Source organism: Camelina sativa, chromosome 16, assembly GCF_030686135.1.
Source record: "Camelina sativa cultivar CO46 ecotype springtype chromosome 16, ASM3068613v1".
Classification (NCBI taxonomy): domain Eukaryota; kingdom Viridiplantae; phylum Streptophyta; class Magnoliopsida; order Brassicales; family Brassicaceae; genus Camelina; species Camelina sativa.
Window position 1 is genome coordinate 26,069,751 of NC_141895.1, and position 19,014 is coordinate 26,088,764.

Consider the following 19,014-nt stretch of genomic DNA (forward strand, 5'->3'; position numbering starts at 1 on the left):
CCATCCATCATCCAACTAAACAAATAATAAAACATTAATAGAGTATTTTTAGGTATATAAATAAGATTAGCTAGACATTGCTAAATTTGTAGAATAAATTGTTGCCAGGAACAAAAGAATTGTAAATTAAGTTATCAGTAATGTCAAATATGACATATAAATATAGATAAACCATTATTCTCTAAATCATATATAGATTTTGAACGCATAACATAAACTTTAAACTTACAAAAAAAAAAAAAAGCTTTAAGCGAAAACAAGCCCAAAGACAGAAACAAGAGTCGAGGCCCAGAAGATGCCATTTCCAGCAACAAACCCAACTGCATGGCTTTTGGCCGGAGCTGGCGCAGGAGCCGTAGAAGTAGATGACTTTGGAGAAGGGGTAGGTGGAGCAGGCACTGGAGCAGCCGGAGAAGTAGATGGCTTTGGGGATAAAGTGGGTGTAACAGCGCCTGGTCCTTGCTTTGGCGTTGGCGGGTGGTTAGGTGACTGAACCACGACAGTTAGTTTCTCACCTTTAGCACAGTTAGAGGTCAAAGCTCCACTTATGAAGAAGTAAGGACCTGAGACATCAAGTTTCACTGTTGTGTATCCGTCTTTGTGTTCTTTCAAAGGCTTATCCATGTTGCATTTTTCGTAGTTTTCTTTTGTCACTTGTACCACCGAATCGATCTTGGCATCGTATTTAAACACTGTCGCATGTTAAAAATAAAGCTTAGTTTACTATCGCATGCATTTGTTTTTGTAAATTATATATTTGAAATGGGTTTTAAGTTTCTTGAATAATTTTAAAAAAAATGAATATATAAATGATTTGGACTATTTACTTGTCAAAATATCGATTTAAACCAAGAATTATATATTACCAAAAACACAACTACTTTTAAACCAAGAAACGTCATACTTGTTTGGTCTCTACTCTCTGCAATTCTTACATATCTCAAAGAACCAAATCCAACTTAAAACTTTATTCTATTCAAACTAAACTCTTTTCAGTGACTAAAAATCTATTTAACAATAACTAACATCCGGATCTCGACCATCATGACCTAACTATGGTAGCACCAAGTATTTAACCTAAGTGAAATTTTATAAAAAAAATGCTAACAATTAAGCCGATTTAATGGTAATGGAAATTTTTGGAAAACCATGGTAATAATGTCACTTTTCAGGACTGTCATATAGATCAAAATATTCAGAAAAAAAAGCTAGAAGATAAAGATTTAGATCTGTACAGAGATAGTCTCCGACTTGGAACCGGACGGTCTCAGCCCAATGGTTAAGAGTGTGGTTGGTTGATTCTGGAACCTTCCATGCGTCCAATGATCCACCCACAGCAATGATCCTAGCCTCACCAAAGTGGTAGAATGTGGTAAATAAGAGAAACATTAGTGACATAATCAGAATCAAAGACGCCATTTTCTTCTTCTTTTTTTCTTCTCTAACAAAACTTACGACCAATTCTCTATAATTTTTTTTGTCTCTTTTGACGAGAAGAAAGTTTGGTCGTTATGGTGTGGAGCCAAATGGGTTTTATACAAGGTCCGGAGGATCGAACCAGATTTGGGGTCAAATCTGGTCTAGTAGACAATGTAATGCAAATCTTCCCAATTAGCCAAGAAATTATCAGTTTCATTTTCTGCTATATTATTTTCTTCTTCTTTATTCATTTATTTTTGATTTCTCATATTTAATCTGAAGGCAAATGAATAATTATCTGGTTGATCTTATTATCATATCTTTTGAGTAATTAAATTCTTCTATTTTGGAACTAAATCAGGTCTCCAGTGCAAAATAAATATTTGTTGACATATAGAACAACCAAACTTGAAGTATACTCACTAGAATGAAATCATATATTTTGATGACAAAAATTTGCACTTTGATATTTTAATATCAATTAATTAAAATCGCGACTCTAGAGTTAAGACTTCATGTAACCTAAGAGTGGTTTCAAATACTGATACATTTGGGTGAAACAGTAAATGGGGTAGAGCAAAATAGAACAATGTCTATATTTACAGAACAAACAAATTATGTAGAACTGGTGATATTAGAATATAAAATAAATAAAATCGAATAGTTATCCTTGTAAGTGTGACATGAGTATGTCAGTTCTACATAATTTGTAGAGCTCTGGATCCCAGTCAACTCATCATTATCCATCTTTCCATTTATACGCAATTTTCATTGGTATCATAGATTCGTTTGGGTATATTATGTAACAATGTCTGCATTGACCGCTTCAATAATTTTTAATGTAATATCATAGATTCGTTTGGGTATATTAGAAAGCCGTTCATAGAGTATAATTTTTTTCGCAAGAGCACATTGTAATCAAAGTTTGTTTGCCTGGTGGTGTCAGGCATTAAGTGTGGCACACCCAAAAATAATTTTACGGAGGTCATAATACAAATTATTAGCGACTAGTTGGTATTATATATATATATATATATATATAAAGATCGAATGGGGGTCAAAAGTGCATGATTTTGACCAATTTTTCACCAAAAATTAATCGAATAGGGGTCAAGAGTGCATGATTTTGACCAACTATTTCACTAAAAATTAATCAAATACACTATTAATTTTTTTTTAACTTTAATAAGGTCATATGGCACCCCCTCACGTCCATAGGAGGTTACAAGTAAAGGAAATCAATTTCATCTCGCGTTTCTATAGTTACTTTCTCGCATTTGCTATCACATATAGGAGTGAAAGGAATTTTCTTAGGTAACCAAGAACATATTATATATATTGTGGAAGTACATGTTCGAAATCCATGGTTGCCGCAGAGGCAGACCTATGGACGCGAAATGCCACAAGTAAAGGAAATCAATTTTTATCACATGAGCTACGAAAATTGTGGCAGAATCTTTTCATAACACAATGATGGGAAGGGTAGCAAGAGTATGCACAAGAAATTGTCTACAAATATGAGATGCAGTCGACGTATCTTTTAGTTATCTTCCAAATTAGATATGACAATACTACATTTATGATACGACACTAAAAACACTAATCCAAAATACCTTTTAGTAAACAATATTGAGGATATCCCAATAGCAACAAAATGATAAATTTTTAATTTAAAACCACTATTGTTATTATAATATTTCACATTATTTAAAATTATCAGTTGATCAATGGCCATTAAGTTTTTTTTTTTTTTTGTTTCTTTAAATCTTACATCTCATTTTTGAAAAATACAAAATACTTTTGTTCTTTACTAGATATGCATAGTTTTCCTTTTCTTAATAGATGATGGAGTCTATAATTGTAACTCCTATATAGGTCAATTACCATGAAAGACAGAGGACGACACATAAGTTAGTATATATATTAAAATATACACATTACTCGTAATCAAATTATTTTACTAAGGCGCATAATAATTTTTTTCTTCTAGAGAGAGAGAGAGAGAGAAGATGGTCCACATTGTGCAATGAATGACTCACCAAAACACATTACATAAGAACCCTCCAAAACCCCATCCATCCATCCTAATTATGTCTCTCCCATACATGACAAAAAATATATATACTTACACATAACACACGCATATATGTATAAAAATTAGTGGTAGTAACAAGTCCTTCACCATTCTATCGATCGAACAATAAACCAATAGAAAAAAAAAAAACTGTAGTGAATGAGTGAGAGAAAGAGAAATGGCAAGAACCCACTTAATCTCTCTTCTACTAGTGCTCTCATCAACATCAACTTTATCAACATTACCATCATCAAAAGAGCAAGAAGAGGACAGGATCAAATCACTTCCAGGGCAACCAAAAGTAGGATTCTCACAGTTTTCCGGTTATGTGACAGTAAACGAATCACACGGTCGATCACTCTTCTACTGGCTCACTGAGTCATCATCTCAGTCTACTCACACCAAACCACTTCTTCTTTGGCTTAATGGAGGTTAGATTATTTTTCTTCCCCACGTCCATTCATATTTTTATATCCACACACATGTCTTTAGTGTTTCTTCATACTCTTATCATAAGAGCCTTATATATTTTTTTGTGATTTTTTTTTTCTTTTTCAAATTGAAATTCTAGTTCCTAGATCTATTTGAACCTGAACAAAAATATGCTTCGGCAAATGCATTCATCTTTAAGTGGACCATTGTATTCAAACTCGATTTGGTACAAATGACAAAATCAAAATACTCAATGTCAACAAAAATGTTAGGAAATATAAGAGATCTATATCTATACTAATAATACATAAAAGATATTTACCAATACACTCATTACCCATTGATTATTAAGAATTCCTGAAACTTAGCATCTATTTAAAACTATTTTACTCTTTTTTGGGTTAAATTTAAACAATTTGAATTGATCCTTCAGACAAACGAAAAAAAAATTGACTATAATTTGGTTATGGTTATTTAATTAGTTTATATGTATATATTTCTTTTTTTGACAACTATATGTTAATTATATATTTATGAAACATAAGAAATATACGAAATAGGAACAAAGATACAAGAGAAGTTTGCATTTGGATCAAATGTCAATAGCTCAACTAGTAAAGTATTTCAAACAAAGCTTACAACTCGCCGGTTCCAGGGACATTTGGGAGAAAACTATATAAATTCATTTGGTTTCAGGCGCCTGAAAGAATATATGAGTTTAGGTTTAGAATCTTTCAGTTTTTCAAAAAACAAAAAATTGCATTTGAGAAGAAACTATATTACAGGTTCTGGTCTGACATGATATTTACATGTCAAACGGACATACGCCTTCATAGTTATTCAAAAATAAAAGATAACAAATATAATCTAAAATATTATAAGAAAGAATTGTTTGTAATGGTTTTATATTCCTGATTGGCCATTTATTGAGTTGTTCGTTTCTTAAATTAATTTAGGTCAGTTGACGACAAAAAAATAATATATATATATATATATATATATATATATATATATTAATTTAGGTCAGTTACTAGGGTTTCTTAAATAAACTTAGTTCCGTTACTTAGAGATCTTGTGAAAAGAATTAAATTTAGGTTTCACTTCACACACAAAGAATCCTAAATTCCTAATGTCCATACATTTGCAATACTACTATATAAAATTTGTATTTTCAAGAGTTGATAATAGTTCGACAAAAAAAAAAGAAAAAAAAAAAGAGAGTTGATCAACGTATATCCTCGTCAACGTTATATGGAGACGTACGTCAAAGCTCATTAACATGCGTATTCTTAACTTATTAGACTACCTAAAAGTAAAATATAAAAATACGTATACTGTACCAATACTTTATGTCTTATCATAGTTTTTTAATTGTGATTAAAGCAAATCAATGTCCACCAAAACAGCATCAACAATCCAATATGAGTCTTATAAGTGAAACATGCCATTGTTGTTATAAAACGAACATAAAGGAAACATGGAATTACTAGTATTTTTCTCATTTAATATGAATTACTCCAATCATGCGTGCATTTGAGAAAATGTCCACTTTCTCACTAAAATAAGCCCGTAATAAGGGAATAACATTTGGAATATGCTGTTGGCGGCTACACATATCTTGACCATTCGGACTTCAGAGCATGTGCACGACACCGACATATAAAAACATGTATTCACTATCTTTTCACGGCGTAAATACTATATATTAAGAGCATACAAACAAATGTAAAGCAAATGTAGCCAAACCTTTTTATAACTAAAACAAAAGTAACAAAGGGCAAGCATGAAAAAACATATATTTAAGACACTAAATTACGCGAGTAATCATATTATATATGTCCCATGGATCCGTGTGTCGTACACTAGTATTGGATCTGTTGTCAAAGCGCCATGAACTCGCCTTTTTTTTTTTGTTGCAAAACGCCATAAACTCGCTATAATGTGTGGATATTGCGTTCGCCACTTGATTACTATGGTTTTCAATAAGGGGTTTCTGCAAAAGAGAATTTTAAAATCGTAAATTTTTATTTTCTATTTCTAAAAATATGGGTTAATTCTGAAAATTCAAAAATAATACGTAATAAGATCTATCATTATTACTGTCAAATTTGTAAACTGTTGATAAATGTTATATCAAACCAAACGTTTCGTGATAAATGATCCAAATCTACATTAAAATTTTTAAAATCTTATTTATGTAACTGTAAAAGTTATATTGCTATTATTCTTGACTTCATAAGGTTAATATGCATTTTTCATAGATCGAATAAAGTTACAAAAAATGGAGATTTGAAAGCTTTTTTTTTTTTTGTATAGAACCCCTTTCAAGAAACATGTTTTATTTGGTACTATATTAAAAATGATTTAAATTTTTAGTATGAAAGATTGGGTAAAGAAGGATTGAACAAGAGAAAGGGACATAATTAGTTTTTTTAATCATGAAAATATTTTAAATTTTTACTAACTTAACAAAAGCCGGCAGAAGTTAAAAGTAGGGTCGTTCAATTGAAGATCCTGATTTCATCTCAGGCAGGACCACAAATACAAAGAAAGCAAAGTTATGATTGGCTAAACTAAACATATGTATTAACTATATTTATCTAAGCACTCTCATCACTTTCAAACATCAACTTCTCATTTATTGCATCTCTCTTTTGTTTTGACATTCGGTAAGAAAGCATGACAAAACCATGCACATGACATGGCCCATAATAAAACCATATTGGAAGATATATAAATCTCTCCTTTACATAGAAAATGTTACGTATATGTTGTCACTTTAATTTTTTTATGTTCAATTTTTTAGTGAATAAGCAGAAGGAAAAAGCATTAATTGTTTATATATATATGATCGTTAATTAATTTCAATTTGTATGTAATTAACTCCCTAGGACCTGGCTGCTCGTCGATTGCTTATGGAGCGTCGGAGGAGATTGGACCATTTCGGATCACAAAAACTGGTTGCAGTCTTTATCTCAACAACTTTTCTTGGAACACAGGTACTCAATAATTTTTGAATCTTGTTCTTTATCTATGGAATACTCACTTACTATATAATATTTGTGAATGTGTGATACCAGAGGCAAACCTTTTATTTTTGGAATCCCCTGTTGGAGTTGGGTTTTCATACACCACCACGAGCTCTGATTTCGAAGAATTTGGAGACGAACGTACAGGTCAGATTCACTTTATTTTATTTTATTATTTATACAACGAATCTCACGATATTGATTATGTGATTCAGTAACTGTGTGTGTTGCAGCTCAGGAAAATTTGATATTTCTAATTAAATGGATGTCAAGATTTCCTCAGTACCAATATAGAGATTTCTACATTGTAGGTGAAAGCTACGCCGGTATGTCACAATATACAGTAAAATCTTTATAAATTAATAGTAAACTATTGTATTTTATTAATTTATCGGTATATAAATTTAACTAAAAGAATAATTTAGGACTGAAGAAATATATTGGTTTATCCAGGTATTAATTTATAGAGGTTATACTCTAACATACAAACCAAGACTCAAGTCTTAATCATAGTGGCAGCAATTCAAAACAGGCCATTATGTATTAATGTTTTTTCACGTCTATCTTAACAGGCCATTATGTTCCTCAGCTTGCCAAAAAGATTCAAGAGTACAATAACGCCTCTAAAAAACCAATTATCAATCTCAAAGGTTTCATGGTAAAAAAAAATGTCTATTTATCACATCTTCTAAACTATCATCAGTCCATATTTGTCACTAAGAAAATATGAATTTTATGTCCATAATCTTCTCCTTATAAGGTTGGAAACCCAGAGATGGACAAAAACAGCGACAAACTCGGGACCATAACGTATTGGTGGTCTCACGCAATGATATCCGACACTTCTTACAATTCCATTATCGAAAACTGCGATTTCGCGGCAGATAGATTCTCGAAAGAATGTGATTCAGTCATTTACAACGCTGCGGCTGACTTTGGCGACATAGATCAGTACAGCATATACACACCCAAGTGTGTACCACTACAACAACAAACAACGAACCAAACCAAGTTTGTGGAGATGATGAATATGCATATAACTAAACGGTTTTTAGAAGATCAGTATGACCCTTGTACCGAAAACTACGCCGAGATTTATTATAACCGTCCTGAGGTACAACGAGCCATGCACGCTAACCAAACTGTCGTCATTCCATATAAGTGGACCGCTTGCAGGTATTCTCAATGCTCATCGACACTGAATTAGAACGGTCAACATTATTATATGAATGGAACTGAGTCGAACCAAAAATAACTGTTTAGTGCTACAATCATTTTAAACAATTGTAGTTAGTAATTTAACTAATGAAAATTCACAAACATTTTACTAACTAGTCAATATTAAAATTCACTTGTTCTTTGTCCAAAAAAAATTCTAACAAATACAAGACTTTTTCTGAACCAAATCGTAACCGAAGAAATTATTCAAGTTAAGTTATATTTTTATTAGAACCAGACTAATAAAGGAAACTTAAATAACATTTTTTTTTTTTTTTTTCAGTGACTCGGTGTTTAATAACTGGAATTGGAGAGATTCCGACAATTCAATGTTGCCGATATACAAGGAACTCATTGCTGCTGGTCTAAGGATCTGGGTCTTCAGGTATATTAAAAACTAGCTTCGAAGATATATACATAACACAAGTAACATGTAACAACACATCTTTTGGTCATTAAATAACATTTTTCTCAATACAGCGGCGATACAGATTCGGTGATTCCAGTGACTGCGACTAGGTTTTCCCTCAGCAAACTAAATCTTGCGGTGAAAACTCGCTGGTACCCTTGGTACTCCGGAGATCAGGTAGGAGGACGTACAGAAGTATACGATGGGCTTACCTTTGTGACGGTAAGAGGGGCCGGCCATGAGGTACCATTCTTCCAACCAAAGAGTGCGTTAGTTCTTTTAAGATCATTCTTGGCTGGAGAAGAGCTTCCAAGATCTTATTAGTGATGACCAACATTTGGAGCTCCACTGGTACGTACTTGTACTAGGTAACCTTTCAAAGAAACTGCGCCTCAAAGTCCATCAGTTTCGATGTTGGGGGAGATGACTAATTCAAAGCTCTAGTAATTGATAGAGGAAATTAAGGACCAAATGTTTTTGAAGATATATATTTTTTTTTAAATCGAATTGATATCCAAAGATGATGATATGTTTTTGAAGCATTCTTATATTCCACGGAATAAAACTGTGAAGGGCCAAAACATCCTCTCTTTCAATAAATACTCAGCGTATGATTAACTTATCAAATATTTCTGATTGTTTAAAATTCAATACTACTTTATTACAACGTTTTATTACCCTATCGATTTTTTTCTTAAAACAACCAATGAAATACAGTATGCAGCCGTTATGCGGTCCTTTGTCAACAGAGAAAGCGGTCCACATTGTGTAATAAATGACTCAGCATTCAGTAAAGCACGTTCAATAAAGAACCTCAAAACCACAATGTCTTTTTCTCACGCTTCACGCTTTGCATATAAACACAATATATACATTGCATGGTCTAACACTAAAGGTTTAAAGCCCTCTGAAGAAAAAGCATAGAATCTAGTGAAAGAAGAGAAATGGCAAGAACCCACTTAATCTTTCTACTACTAGTGATTTCATCGACATCATCATCATCATCATTAACAAGAGAGCAGGAGGAGGACACGATCAAAGCACTTCCAGGGCAACCAAAAGTTCGGTTCTCACAGTTCTCGGGTTACGTGACTGTAAACGAGTCACATGGTCGGTCACTTTTTTACTGGCTCACTGAGTCTTCTGCTTTCTCTCACACCAAACCACTTCTACTTTGGCTCAATGGAGGTTAGAATGTTTTTCCGCCCACTTCAATTACACTCATATATATATATATATGCATAGATCTCTCTATATATAGCTTCATACCTTCATTTGCGTGGTCTTATTTTTGCAAATGCCCCTTGTTTTATTTTATTTATTTCATTTACATGTTTAATCATTCTCTTTCTCTATCGAAAACATAAAGTTTAAGCATTTTTAAAAATATAATACAATTTCTAAATTATAAATGCAAATGGAAAAAACAATATCATTTGAGGTCACAACATAAGAGAGGTTGATGTTTTGTTGAAACAATGTTTTGCAAATAAATAAGGAAAAATACAAACTTGATGAATTGTGTACTTTTTTTTGTTCTATAAATAATTTACTTAACAATAACTCATGTATTGTGATCATTCAATAACATATCTGATTAGTAATATTGATAGTAGTTTTATAAAATATCGGAAAGATATTAATCTGTATAACATATTTAACACTTTGCTCTTGTCCCATTTGAACTTACCTTTTATTGGTCATAGAACGTTACGATAGATCTAGATCCCGTACCGCAATATCAGAATTTACATCAAAATGTTCTCAATAAATATATGAAACATTATTTTTGTATTTACTTGGATAACACATTACTAGTCAAAAGTCAAAACCAAAATAAAAGTGAAGTCCACTAACATTACTTTTTTGTAAAGTTTTAAAGGAACAAAACGTACCACGAGTTTCATATTGCGTTATCTTAAATATTTAATCATTGTCCACCAAAATAACATCAACAACCCAATGAGTCTCGTAAATGAACCATGCAGCTCCTTTCTCATCATCATTTTACTTTTTAAGGTTTCTTTCTTTCACTGTACATATATATATAGACATAGGAATAATATCATTTTTTAAAATGAAAGAAATTGTAATATTTTTTTATATTATAGTTCAAGGTTGGTAATAATAAATATTTTGTCATATATTTTAGTAAATCTTATATAATTTTATTTATAGTTTACATATCATGTTAAAATAATAATTTAAAAGGATTTTTCTTCGAAAGGCTGTCTGATATTTACTTAGAAAATCAGATTCCTTTGGAATTCTTTAGTGAATCTAATTTCTAAAAAAAAAATTGAACTAAAAATGAAAAAATCAATTAAATTATTTAAACATAATTGTGTATTTTTAAAAATTTAATTACCCTAATGACTTGTAAATATATTTGTGTATATTTTAAATTTAATTGGTTTACTATTAATGGAAATTATCAAGGTGAGTTTGCACAAAAAAAAAAAAAAAAAAAAAAAAAAAGAGAAACATCAGGGTGAGGAAAAAAAAAAATCAAGGCCTTTCCCTTATAAGAAATATTTATCATGAACTAGTTAGTATATTTGGTAAAGTGGAGGATTCCAGTCAGGCTGGAATGAAACAGTCGAATGTTTCCGATTACTTCTTTATTGTTTGTCCAATGGGACAACTGTCTTTTTTTGTAGAGTTTGTTGTTTATGCATTTGATCATCCTAATGGCTTGTAAGTTAGCTGCTCGTTTCAACTTTCATCCTTTTTCAAACAGTTTGGAATGTAAAGAGTTTGCATGTAATGATGTAAGTGAGTTCATCGTAGGACCGGGCTGCTCGTCGATTGGTTATGGAGCTTCCGAGGAAATTGGTCCGTTTCGGATCGATAAAACTGGTTCCAATCTCTATCTCAACAAGTTTACGTGGAACACAGGTTACTATTCTTTTGTTCTGGAATCTCATCGTTGTACTTGTCCAACAATTAATCAACCATACTTTGAACCTGTGATTTGTAATGAATAGAAGCAAACATTTTGTTTCTTGAATCACCTGCCGGAGTTGGATTTTCATACACTAACACAAGCTCCGATCTTATAGATTCAGGGGACGAACGGACTGGTTAGCTTCACTTCTATTTATTTATGTCTTTATCTAGGTGTATTTGTTATCGAGGTGGCTTATGAAAATATGACTCTGCAGCTCAGGAAAATTTAATATTTCTAATCAAGTGGATGTCAAGATTTCCTCAGTACCAATATAGAGATTTCTTCATTGCTGGTGAAAGCTATGCTGGTATGTATGAATACACACACACTCTCCCTCTCTTGAGCCATTCAGGATTGATTTGGTTTAATAGACTTATTTGTAATGTCAATGTATTATAGGGCATTATGTTCCTCAACTTGCCAAAAAGATCTATCTCTACAACAAAGCTTTCAACAACACACCCATCATCAACCTCAAAGGACTCATGGTAAAACTAGCTAGGGTTCTCTTCTATTTATCACATTTCCGAAACCTTCACTCCAAGATTTGTAATAACAAAACAATAAAAAAATAAAGATTCATATCCCTACTTGTTAATTCATATATTTTTGGACAGGTTGGAAATGGAGATATGGACAAGCATTACGACAGACTAGGAGCAGTCATGTACGCATGGTCACACGCAATGATCTCCGACAGATCCTACAACTCTGTCCTCAATGCAGCTTCACAACGCATAAAAACTCGAACAAGTGCAATTGGGCACTCTACTTCGCCTTGGTTGTTGAGGTGGGACAAGTCAATGGGTACAGCATCTACTCACCCTCATGTGTACCACAAACGAACCATACCAAGTTCCTGCATAGACGGCTTTTGGAAGAGGAATACGACCCTTGTACAGAGAACTACTCCGAGATATATTACAACCGACCTGATGTACAACGAGCTATGCACGCCAATGTTACATCCATTCCTTATAAGTGGACCACGTGCAATATGGTTTTGAATAAGAACTGGGGAGATTCTGACTTTTCGATGTTGCCAATATACAATGAACTCATTGCTGTTGGTTTGAGGATCTGGGTGTTTAGGTAATTCATGAAACTAGCTTCAAGTAAAGTACCTTTTGTATCCTTTTAACCACATTTCATTGATGCAGTGGTGATACGGACGCGGTGGTTCCAGTGACTGGGACTCGACTTGCTCTCAGCAAACTCAATCTTCCCGTGAAAACTCGCTGGTACCCTTGGTACTCCGAGAAGCAGGTTATTTTCATCACATTCATATATCTATGCTTATTATGCAGAGCCATTGATTTCAAAGTGGGGATGGTGACAGGTGGGAGGATGGACAGAGGTATACGAGGGGCTTACCTTTGCAACAGTAAGAGGTGCGGGCCACGAAGTGCCGGTATTACAACCGGAGCGTGCTCTCACTCTTTTAAGATCATTCTTGGCTGGAAAAGAGCTTCCAAGATCCTCTTAGTCACACACAAGACGAGAAAAGGCTCCCTCCAAAAATCTTAAGATGACTATAAGATGATAGATAATCTAAGAATGCTTGTATTCGAAAAGATATATATATATATATATATATATATATATATATATATTAATACATGATGATTAAACCACGGTATAAAATTGCAATAACGAAAAAGATTTTAATGTCTGATCCATAAAAGAGTACAACGCTCTTTTGCCTCTTCTACCTGTAAAGTTGAATAAGACAACAAAAAAACAGCTTCTTACTTCATTCCTTCGCTGAGGCCTGGTGGCATACCTAAGCTCTGCGCAAGGTCGCTCATTCTTTCTTTCATAGCCTATAAAATCCACAAAGGTTCAATTAGAAGAGATGAAAAGAAACAAATACTTTGGTTGCATTGTGATAAATGGTTTGTGGTTGCCTTACCACAACACTCTTGGCGTGTGCGTCCTTGTATGCTTCTGTAACAAGTTGTGAAAGTTTCTGCCATAGGAAACATACACAACATGAGTAACCATTTGAGGTAGGTATATATGAGCACACGATTTGATTGTTCCATAAAAAGGTAGGTAAAGGTACTCACTTCGGAACCTAATTCCATTGCTGCCTCGGTTATATCAGTACGGATTGGCTGCTGGTTACCTGATAATGTAACCTGACACACAAATCCAAAAGGTTTCAGTTTACCTGATCAAAAGTTTCAGTTCGCCTGAATTAGTAACAGAAACAACAAAGATCAAATAAAGAGTTGAGATTGTAGAGTGGGGTTTTCGCCAAATAATCCAAGACATGACAAAACAAAAAGCACCGTTCTTACATCACCAATCACCAAGAATCCTAGAGGGAAACAGACTCTCAAATAAAAACCAGAAGAGATGATGATGAGTCCTTGATGATAGACTCATAGTTAACTTATTGATATAAAGGCAGTACATCTATTTAGATCACAAAACAAGATCTGCACTAACCTTGACGAGCTCGCCTTCACAATAACCATCAAATTCAGCGCTGCGAAAATGGAACAAAAGCAACCATCGAAACTCAATACACATAGCAGAGAAACTCAATAAAATTTTATAGAGTTTGTAATGGACCAATGGTAAAATGCGCAGAAGACTTACGCAGCTAACTCTTTTTGGACACGAACAGCTTCCACTTGAACAACCATTTGAGCTTTCTTCACAGTCTCATACATATTCTGCATATTCCCAAATATCCCTGCCTAGGAAAATATCACACAAAGAGAAACATAAACTTCATCTTCTTGAAGCCTAACTGAAACATAACAAATCCAATCTTAATGTATGTATGTATACCTTAGATTGTCCATCTTCACTGTTGTTATCTTTGTTTCCACCTCCGAACAATCCATTCACACGGAGAGACCTGTAACCATTTCTTGACTTGTTCTGATTTAGCCATGTCCTAGTAGTACTACTACTACTACCTCTCTGCGATTTCAAGCTCACATTCCCTGAAATTGAACAAGAAAAAAAAACAATCGAATTTGCATCCCCCCAAAAAAAAAAAAAAAAACACTTCTAGATACAAAATTACACTTTCAACTCCTACAAATACGAAATAAAAAAGTCTAATTACCAAGGATTAAGCATAATTCAGATGAAACCCGACATATATACCGAAACCTAAACCGAGAGAGAGAGAGAATAAAGTAGGGATTTTTATGAGAGACTAACCACGGGAGGAAGGAAAGAGCAAAGATTTGGTGAAATTGGTGGTTGCAGCCATAGACGCCATTGTTGTTGTACGAAGAGAGAAGAAGGGCGCTTCTGAAATTCGAAGAAGAAGAAGATAAAACCGGAAGCTAATTTTTTTTTCCGAACAACTCTTTTCTGTGTGTTGCTGAAGCTCTTAACCAGTGATTTAACGCCACGTCACCTAACACTTTTTTGAGCTTTTAGATTGTTTTGTACTAATGGTGAGTGACGCCACATCTTTAAACATCGTTAGTTGAAAAATAAGTGATCGATTCAAAGTTTTTACATCATATCTAGATTTAGTTTTTAGATGCAAAAGTTATGTACTATTTTGGAGTCAGCCAAACTCTGACCTAAACAACATTTGAAATGCCCCTAGATAAACCATATTAGAACTGGAACCTTGCCTAGGCATGCTTTAGAAGTCAATAATGCCATTATGACCTGAAAGAAGACATATCTATCATGTGAAGTCCACACAAACATAATAAACTTGTACAGTATACATGATAACAATATGACAAGGCAACACATTCAATAATGCAATCATTGTGGTCTAACACTTATGCTTGTAACTAAACATTCCCATTCTCACTTAAAACAAAAAAAAAAAACTCATGTGCAAGTCTCTGATTCATGCCTCAATGAAACTCAATCTCTGATTCCTCAGCCATTATGTGTTGTCATGACCTAACAAACTTAGAATCTTCTATGACTTGACCAAGCAATGAACCTTCACCTTCACCTTCACCTTTACATTGCAATGAACCTTCACCTTCACCTTTACATTGCAATGAACCTTCACCTTCACCTTCACCTTGCAATGAACCTTCACCTTCTGTATGATCCTTTGCTAGAGAAACTGACTCTTTCTCTCCTGGATCAGCAGCATTTATAGCACTCATTGGGACTGCAACGGGTTCACGTTTCTCTTTCTCAACCAAAGCCATGTGTTTTTTCCCAAGCCTATGATTCCTCATCGTCGTCTCAGAATTTGCATGAATATTACAAGTGCTGCACCAAATCGTTACCTTCTTTTTCTTCTCACCTTCTTCTGTCTTCTTTCCCATTGTTTCTTTCATCGACATGTCTTCCACTACTTGAGCCGGTACATTAGCAGTTTCAATTCCTGAAATGGTTTCTGATTGTGGCGCTGAACAAGAAGCAGGAGCTAAGGACGTTGAAGCAGCCTCAGGTGCCTCATTCCGTTGCGTAACAGCAGCCTTATGCTTTTTACCTAACTCATGATCCCTCATGACTGTTTGACAAAAGGTCCCAACTTTACAAATGTCACACCAAAACTTAAAGCTTCTTCTTAGTTTGCTTTCTACTTGCTTTTTCGAAGAGACTATTTCTCCGGTTTCCACAGACATCGTCTTTGCTTCCAAGACTGCTGCTACTTTTGCTTTGTGCCTTTTCCCTTTAACATGTTTGTTCAAACCAGTTTGATGAGTATCCTCTGCTTTACGCTTTTCTCCTACAGGATCAGCTCTAGCCTGCAATAGTAATCAAAGAGAACAAACATGAAACAAAGACCAATGTGTGTGGATAAAAAACGACGAGATAACACACTTGTAGTAAATATAAGAACAAGAAAGAAGAATCATTTAAAGCACTTACCAGTACAATCAACTTATCTTTGTTAGAATCCAAAACAGATGTACCAGTAGCATCAGGCCTTCGCTGGAGTTGAGGCAAATGCATGGTACCAACACTGTCTTCTTTACCCTTTGCTCCCATAGTGTCAGCCCTATTCTGCAATAGAGTAATCAAAAGAGAACAAATATGAAACAAAGGCTTATTATAACCTTTCAAAATATAAGATGCTGCACTAACATAGTCCAGCACTTACCAATACAATCAACTTCTCTTTATTAGACTCCAAAACTGATGTTCCGGTAGTAGTAGACTCATGCATTGGTTGGAGTGAAGGCAATTGCATCATTGGTGATGTAACTAAACCGTTGTAAGGACCTTTGTACATCATAGGACTGAACAAGTTGTTCATGTTCTGATTCTGATTTGAAAGCTTCCTTTGATTGATCCACATAGTTATCTTTTCCTCTAACGACATCCCCGTCTCAGCCACTCGTCTTTTCGCCATTTCTCTCTCAATAGCCATCTCCTGTAAAACCTCGGCTATAAGCTCTCTCTTTCTGACAGCTTCTGCGATAATGATCTCTTGACGTATATGCTCCTTCTCAATCTCTCTTTGAATCGCTTCCCTAACTTGATCATCCTCACTTGATCCTAAAGATATGCATGCCAAATCAACATCTATGTACAATCGCATCACCGGGCGATTCAAATCAAATCAAATCATAATAATTTTTCTCCGACAGGGATACAGGGCGACAGAACAGTAACAAAACGAGAGATGAACAGTAACAAAACCTGGGATGGAGCGCGGCGGCGGGAAGAAAGAGGAGTTCGGTAACGGAGACTGAGATGGTGCAGTGTCCGTAGAAGGAGGTGGTCGATCAGTGTCGATGGCTCTGTATCTGAATTCCATTATTCACAATTTTCAAAATTTGGGGGAGAGGGAGAGAGAGAGAAGCAGAGCAAAAGAGGGTTTTGTTATCTCTTTTTTAATGGTTTGGTCGGTCCCTTTTTCTTATAGTAAAAGAGAACAGTTTTTTTTTTTTTTCTTTTCTTCTTTTGTAAACCTTGTGGGTAATTTTGTAAATAATTGTTTAAGAGATTTTCCCCTAATAGTTTAAGGAATTTAATTTTCAAGTCATGTTTTCAATCTTTGGCAGATATTCCTAAACTTAATTGAATGAGGTTTCTAAATTCGTTTGTAAAATAATACTTAAGCTTAATAAATATTCGATAGATTAACAAATTTATAGAGATTTCCTATTACGTTAGTTTAGGTGTGTTTGTCTCCATTTTATAGAACTAAATCAAAGATCTCATTCGTTTGTTGTTTGAGAGTTTTGTCGCGTCTTTTAGCCTTTAATCTCTTTTCGTTCGAAATAGATTTTTAATAGTGGTGTTTCGTTCATTATACGCGGATTCATTTTTTGTTGGTTGAGAACTGAGATTATCCTCATCAGTTTTCTATCAGTTAATTAAGGCTGCTCTCTTTATGTTTGCCATTAACATTTGCTCCTCTTTTTTTTTTTTGTTGGAAATCTTTACATTCATAAATAACATCCGTTAGCAATTAGAGCTTTAGTTTGTTGGCTTTCATTCTTTTAGACGTAATTTATGGAGATGTATTGTTATATGTGAGCTTTTAGTTTTCGGGAGTTACACCAAAAATCTACTAGTTAGTAAATTAAGGATTATATTATATTTATAATATATACTCTTTGGCGGACTTCTCTATATAAGATCAATACCTTACTAGAGATATGACTAGTGTGGTGCTAATTTATACATATATATTTTTAATTTTAGCTGAATGTATGGTAAAATGGTAATGTTGAGTACTTTTAAATATAATTTTATGCTATTTTAATATATTTGAATGGATTTAAAGATATTCTAAAAGGTCATGTATTCTTTAGCTTGCTTGCCTATATGTTAATAAATTACATTCGGAACTTGACTAGTCTTGTCTTGTGTAGATTTAAACATCTTTCAAAAGGATAATGTTAACATATTTTTTTTATCTTTCAAAGGATATAATCAAATTCAAAAAGAAATTGTGCTATATAAGGTTAGTCATCTACTAGGGCTTTAATTTGGCATTGTGCAGGTTAAAATAGATATTACTATGTAGACTCAAACATATTTTTTTAAAAATAATGTTACAAGAAATTATTTTTCTGTGTTTAAGCATTCAATCAAAATTTTGAAATCGTGTTCAATCCTTAGCTGGCTTGTCTATATGAAGTTACTAATTTACTAGGACTTTAACTTATACGATATATATACACTATTGTGGTTATTTCTACTTTACAGAGAATCCTAATTCTTTTCAGATAACTAATTTTTTAAAATCTCTTAATCTCATCAAACGACATATTTAGCCGCTACTAACTGTCAAACCAATTGTTCGTCCATATATTTTATATGTATCCTGTCATCGAATTTGATAGTTTTTTTAAAATAATCCTAAATTTTCAATTCAAAAATCAGTTTGACAATAATTAAAGTGTTAAATATTATTTATACTAGGCTGCACATATGTGCATAATCTTATATATGTAATTTTAATTGTTTAATCACAATTTTAATTGATTACATTAATACTTTTCATACGTAATTTTTACATTTTTTTTTTTACTTAAATCCAATCCAAATTTATATATTTATCTAAACCCGAGAT

At 33.5% G+C, this 19,014-nt stretch overlaps 4 protein-coding genes and 1 pseudogene across 5 annotated transcripts; 2 read left to right on the plus strand and 3 right to left on the minus strand.

Annotated features, from left to right (window-relative positions):
* Nucleotides 1-131: 131 nt before the first annotated feature.
* Nucleotides 132-1,502, minus strand: LOC104752027 (early nodulin-like protein 11). Its single transcript, XM_010474093.2, has 2 exons — nucleotides 1,236-1,502; nucleotides 132-692 (listed from the first exon to the last, which is right to left on the minus strand). Exons 1-2 carry the CDS (start codon nucleotides 1,417-1,419, stop codon nucleotides 247-249), a joined length of 630 nt encoding a protein of 209 aa, XP_010472395.1. The 5' UTR covers nucleotides 1,420-1,502; the 3' UTR covers nucleotides 132-246.
* Nucleotides 1,503-3,567: 2,065 nt separating this feature from the next.
* Nucleotides 3,568-9,200, plus strand: LOC104752028 (serine carboxypeptidase-like 22). The gene is made up of 8 exons (XM_010474094.2): nucleotides 3,568-3,924; nucleotides 6,817-6,924; nucleotides 7,006-7,101; nucleotides 7,188-7,280; nucleotides 7,527-7,612; nucleotides 7,715-8,130; nucleotides 8,456-8,557; nucleotides 8,653-9,200. The coding sequence occupies exons 1-8, from the start codon at nucleotides 3,672-3,674 to the stop codon at nucleotides 8,903-8,905; spliced, it is 1,407 nt and encodes a 468-aa protein (XP_010472396.1). The 5' UTR covers nucleotides 3,568-3,671; the 3' UTR covers nucleotides 8,906-9,200.
* Nucleotides 9,201-9,486: 286 nt separating this feature from the next.
* LOC104752030 (putative serine carboxypeptidase-like 23) lies at nucleotides 9,487-12,766 on the plus strand (annotated as a pseudogene). Its single transcript, XR_015584444.1, has 7 exons — nucleotides 9,487-9,812; nucleotides 10,244-10,254; nucleotides 11,372-11,479; nucleotides 11,569-11,664; nucleotides 11,746-11,838; nucleotides 11,931-12,019; nucleotides 12,149-12,766. The product of XR_015584444.1 is annotated as a putative serine carboxypeptidase-like 23 (transcript).
* A 388-nt stretch (nucleotides 12,767-13,154) lies between these two features.
* LOC104752029 (nucleoid-associated protein At2g24020, chloroplastic-like) lies at nucleotides 13,155-15,085 on the minus strand. Its single transcript, XM_010474095.3, has 7 exons — nucleotides 14,715-15,085; nucleotides 14,334-14,491; nucleotides 14,139-14,239; nucleotides 13,986-14,025; nucleotides 13,601-13,672; nucleotides 13,444-13,500; nucleotides 13,155-13,354 (listed from the first exon to the last, which is right to left on the minus strand). The coding sequence occupies exons 1-7, from the start codon at nucleotides 14,773-14,775 to the stop codon at nucleotides 13,280-13,282; spliced, it is 564 nt and encodes a 187-aa protein (XP_010472397.1). The 5' UTR covers nucleotides 14,776-15,085; the 3' UTR covers nucleotides 13,155-13,279.
* A 67-nt stretch (nucleotides 15,086-15,152) lies between these two features.
* Nucleotides 15,153-17,366, minus strand: LOC104752031 (uncharacterized). The gene is made up of 4 exons (XM_010474096.3): nucleotides 17,130-17,366; nucleotides 16,588-16,985; nucleotides 16,356-16,490; nucleotides 15,153-16,231 (listed from the first exon to the last, which is right to left on the minus strand). Exons 1-4 carry the CDS (start codon nucleotides 17,245-17,247, stop codon nucleotides 15,419-15,421), a joined length of 1,464 nt encoding a protein of 487 aa, XP_010472398.1. The 5' UTR covers nucleotides 17,248-17,366; the 3' UTR covers nucleotides 15,153-15,418.
* Nucleotides 17,367-19,014: the final 1,648 nt, after the last annotated feature.

Bases quoted from the DNA above. Each gene is read 5' to 3' on its own strand.
- LOC104752028 (XM_010474094.2), top strand. From the start codon at position 3,672: ATGGCAAGAACCCACTTAATCTCTCTTCTACTAGTGCTCTCATCAACA. The intron at 8,131-8,455 runs GTATTCTCAATG...TTTTTTTTTCAG, and splicing joins TATAAGTGGACCGCTTGCAG to TGACTCGGTGTTTAATAACT. The intron at 8,558-8,652 runs GTATATTAAAAA...TTCTCAATACAG, and splicing joins CTAAGGATCTGGGTCTTCAG to CGGCGATACAGATTCGGTGA.
- LOC104752031 (XM_010474096.3), bottom strand. From the start codon at position 17,247: ATGGAATTCAGATACAGAGCCATCGACACTGATCGACCACCTCCTTCT. The intron at 16,491-16,587 runs GTAAGTGCTGGA...ACTCTATTGCAG, and splicing joins AAGAGAAGTTGATTGTATTG to AATAGGGCTGACACTATGGG. The intron at 16,232-16,355 runs GTAAGTGCTTTA...TTACTATTGCAG, and splicing joins AAGATAAGTTGATTGTACTG to GCTAGAGCTGATCCTGTAGG.
- LOC104752027 (XM_010474093.2), bottom strand. From the start codon at position 1,419: ATGGCGTCTTTGATTCTGATTATGTCACTAATGTTTCTCTTATTTACC. The intron at 693-1,235 runs GTACAGATCTAA...AACATGCGACAG, and splicing joins CCAAGTCGGAGACTATCTCT to TGTTTAAATACGATGCCAAG.
- LOC104752029 (XM_010474095.3), bottom strand. From the start codon at position 14,775: ATGGCGTCTATGGCTGCAACCACCAATTTCACCAAATCTTTGCTCTTT. The intron at 13,501-13,600 runs GTGAGTACCTTT...TTCCTATGGCAG, and splicing joins CAATGGAATTAGGTTCCGAA to AAACTTTCACAACTTGTTAC. The intron at 13,355-13,443 runs GTAAGGCAACCA...TGGATTTTATAG, and splicing joins CACACGCCAAGAGTGTTGTG to GCTATGAAAGAAAGAATGAG.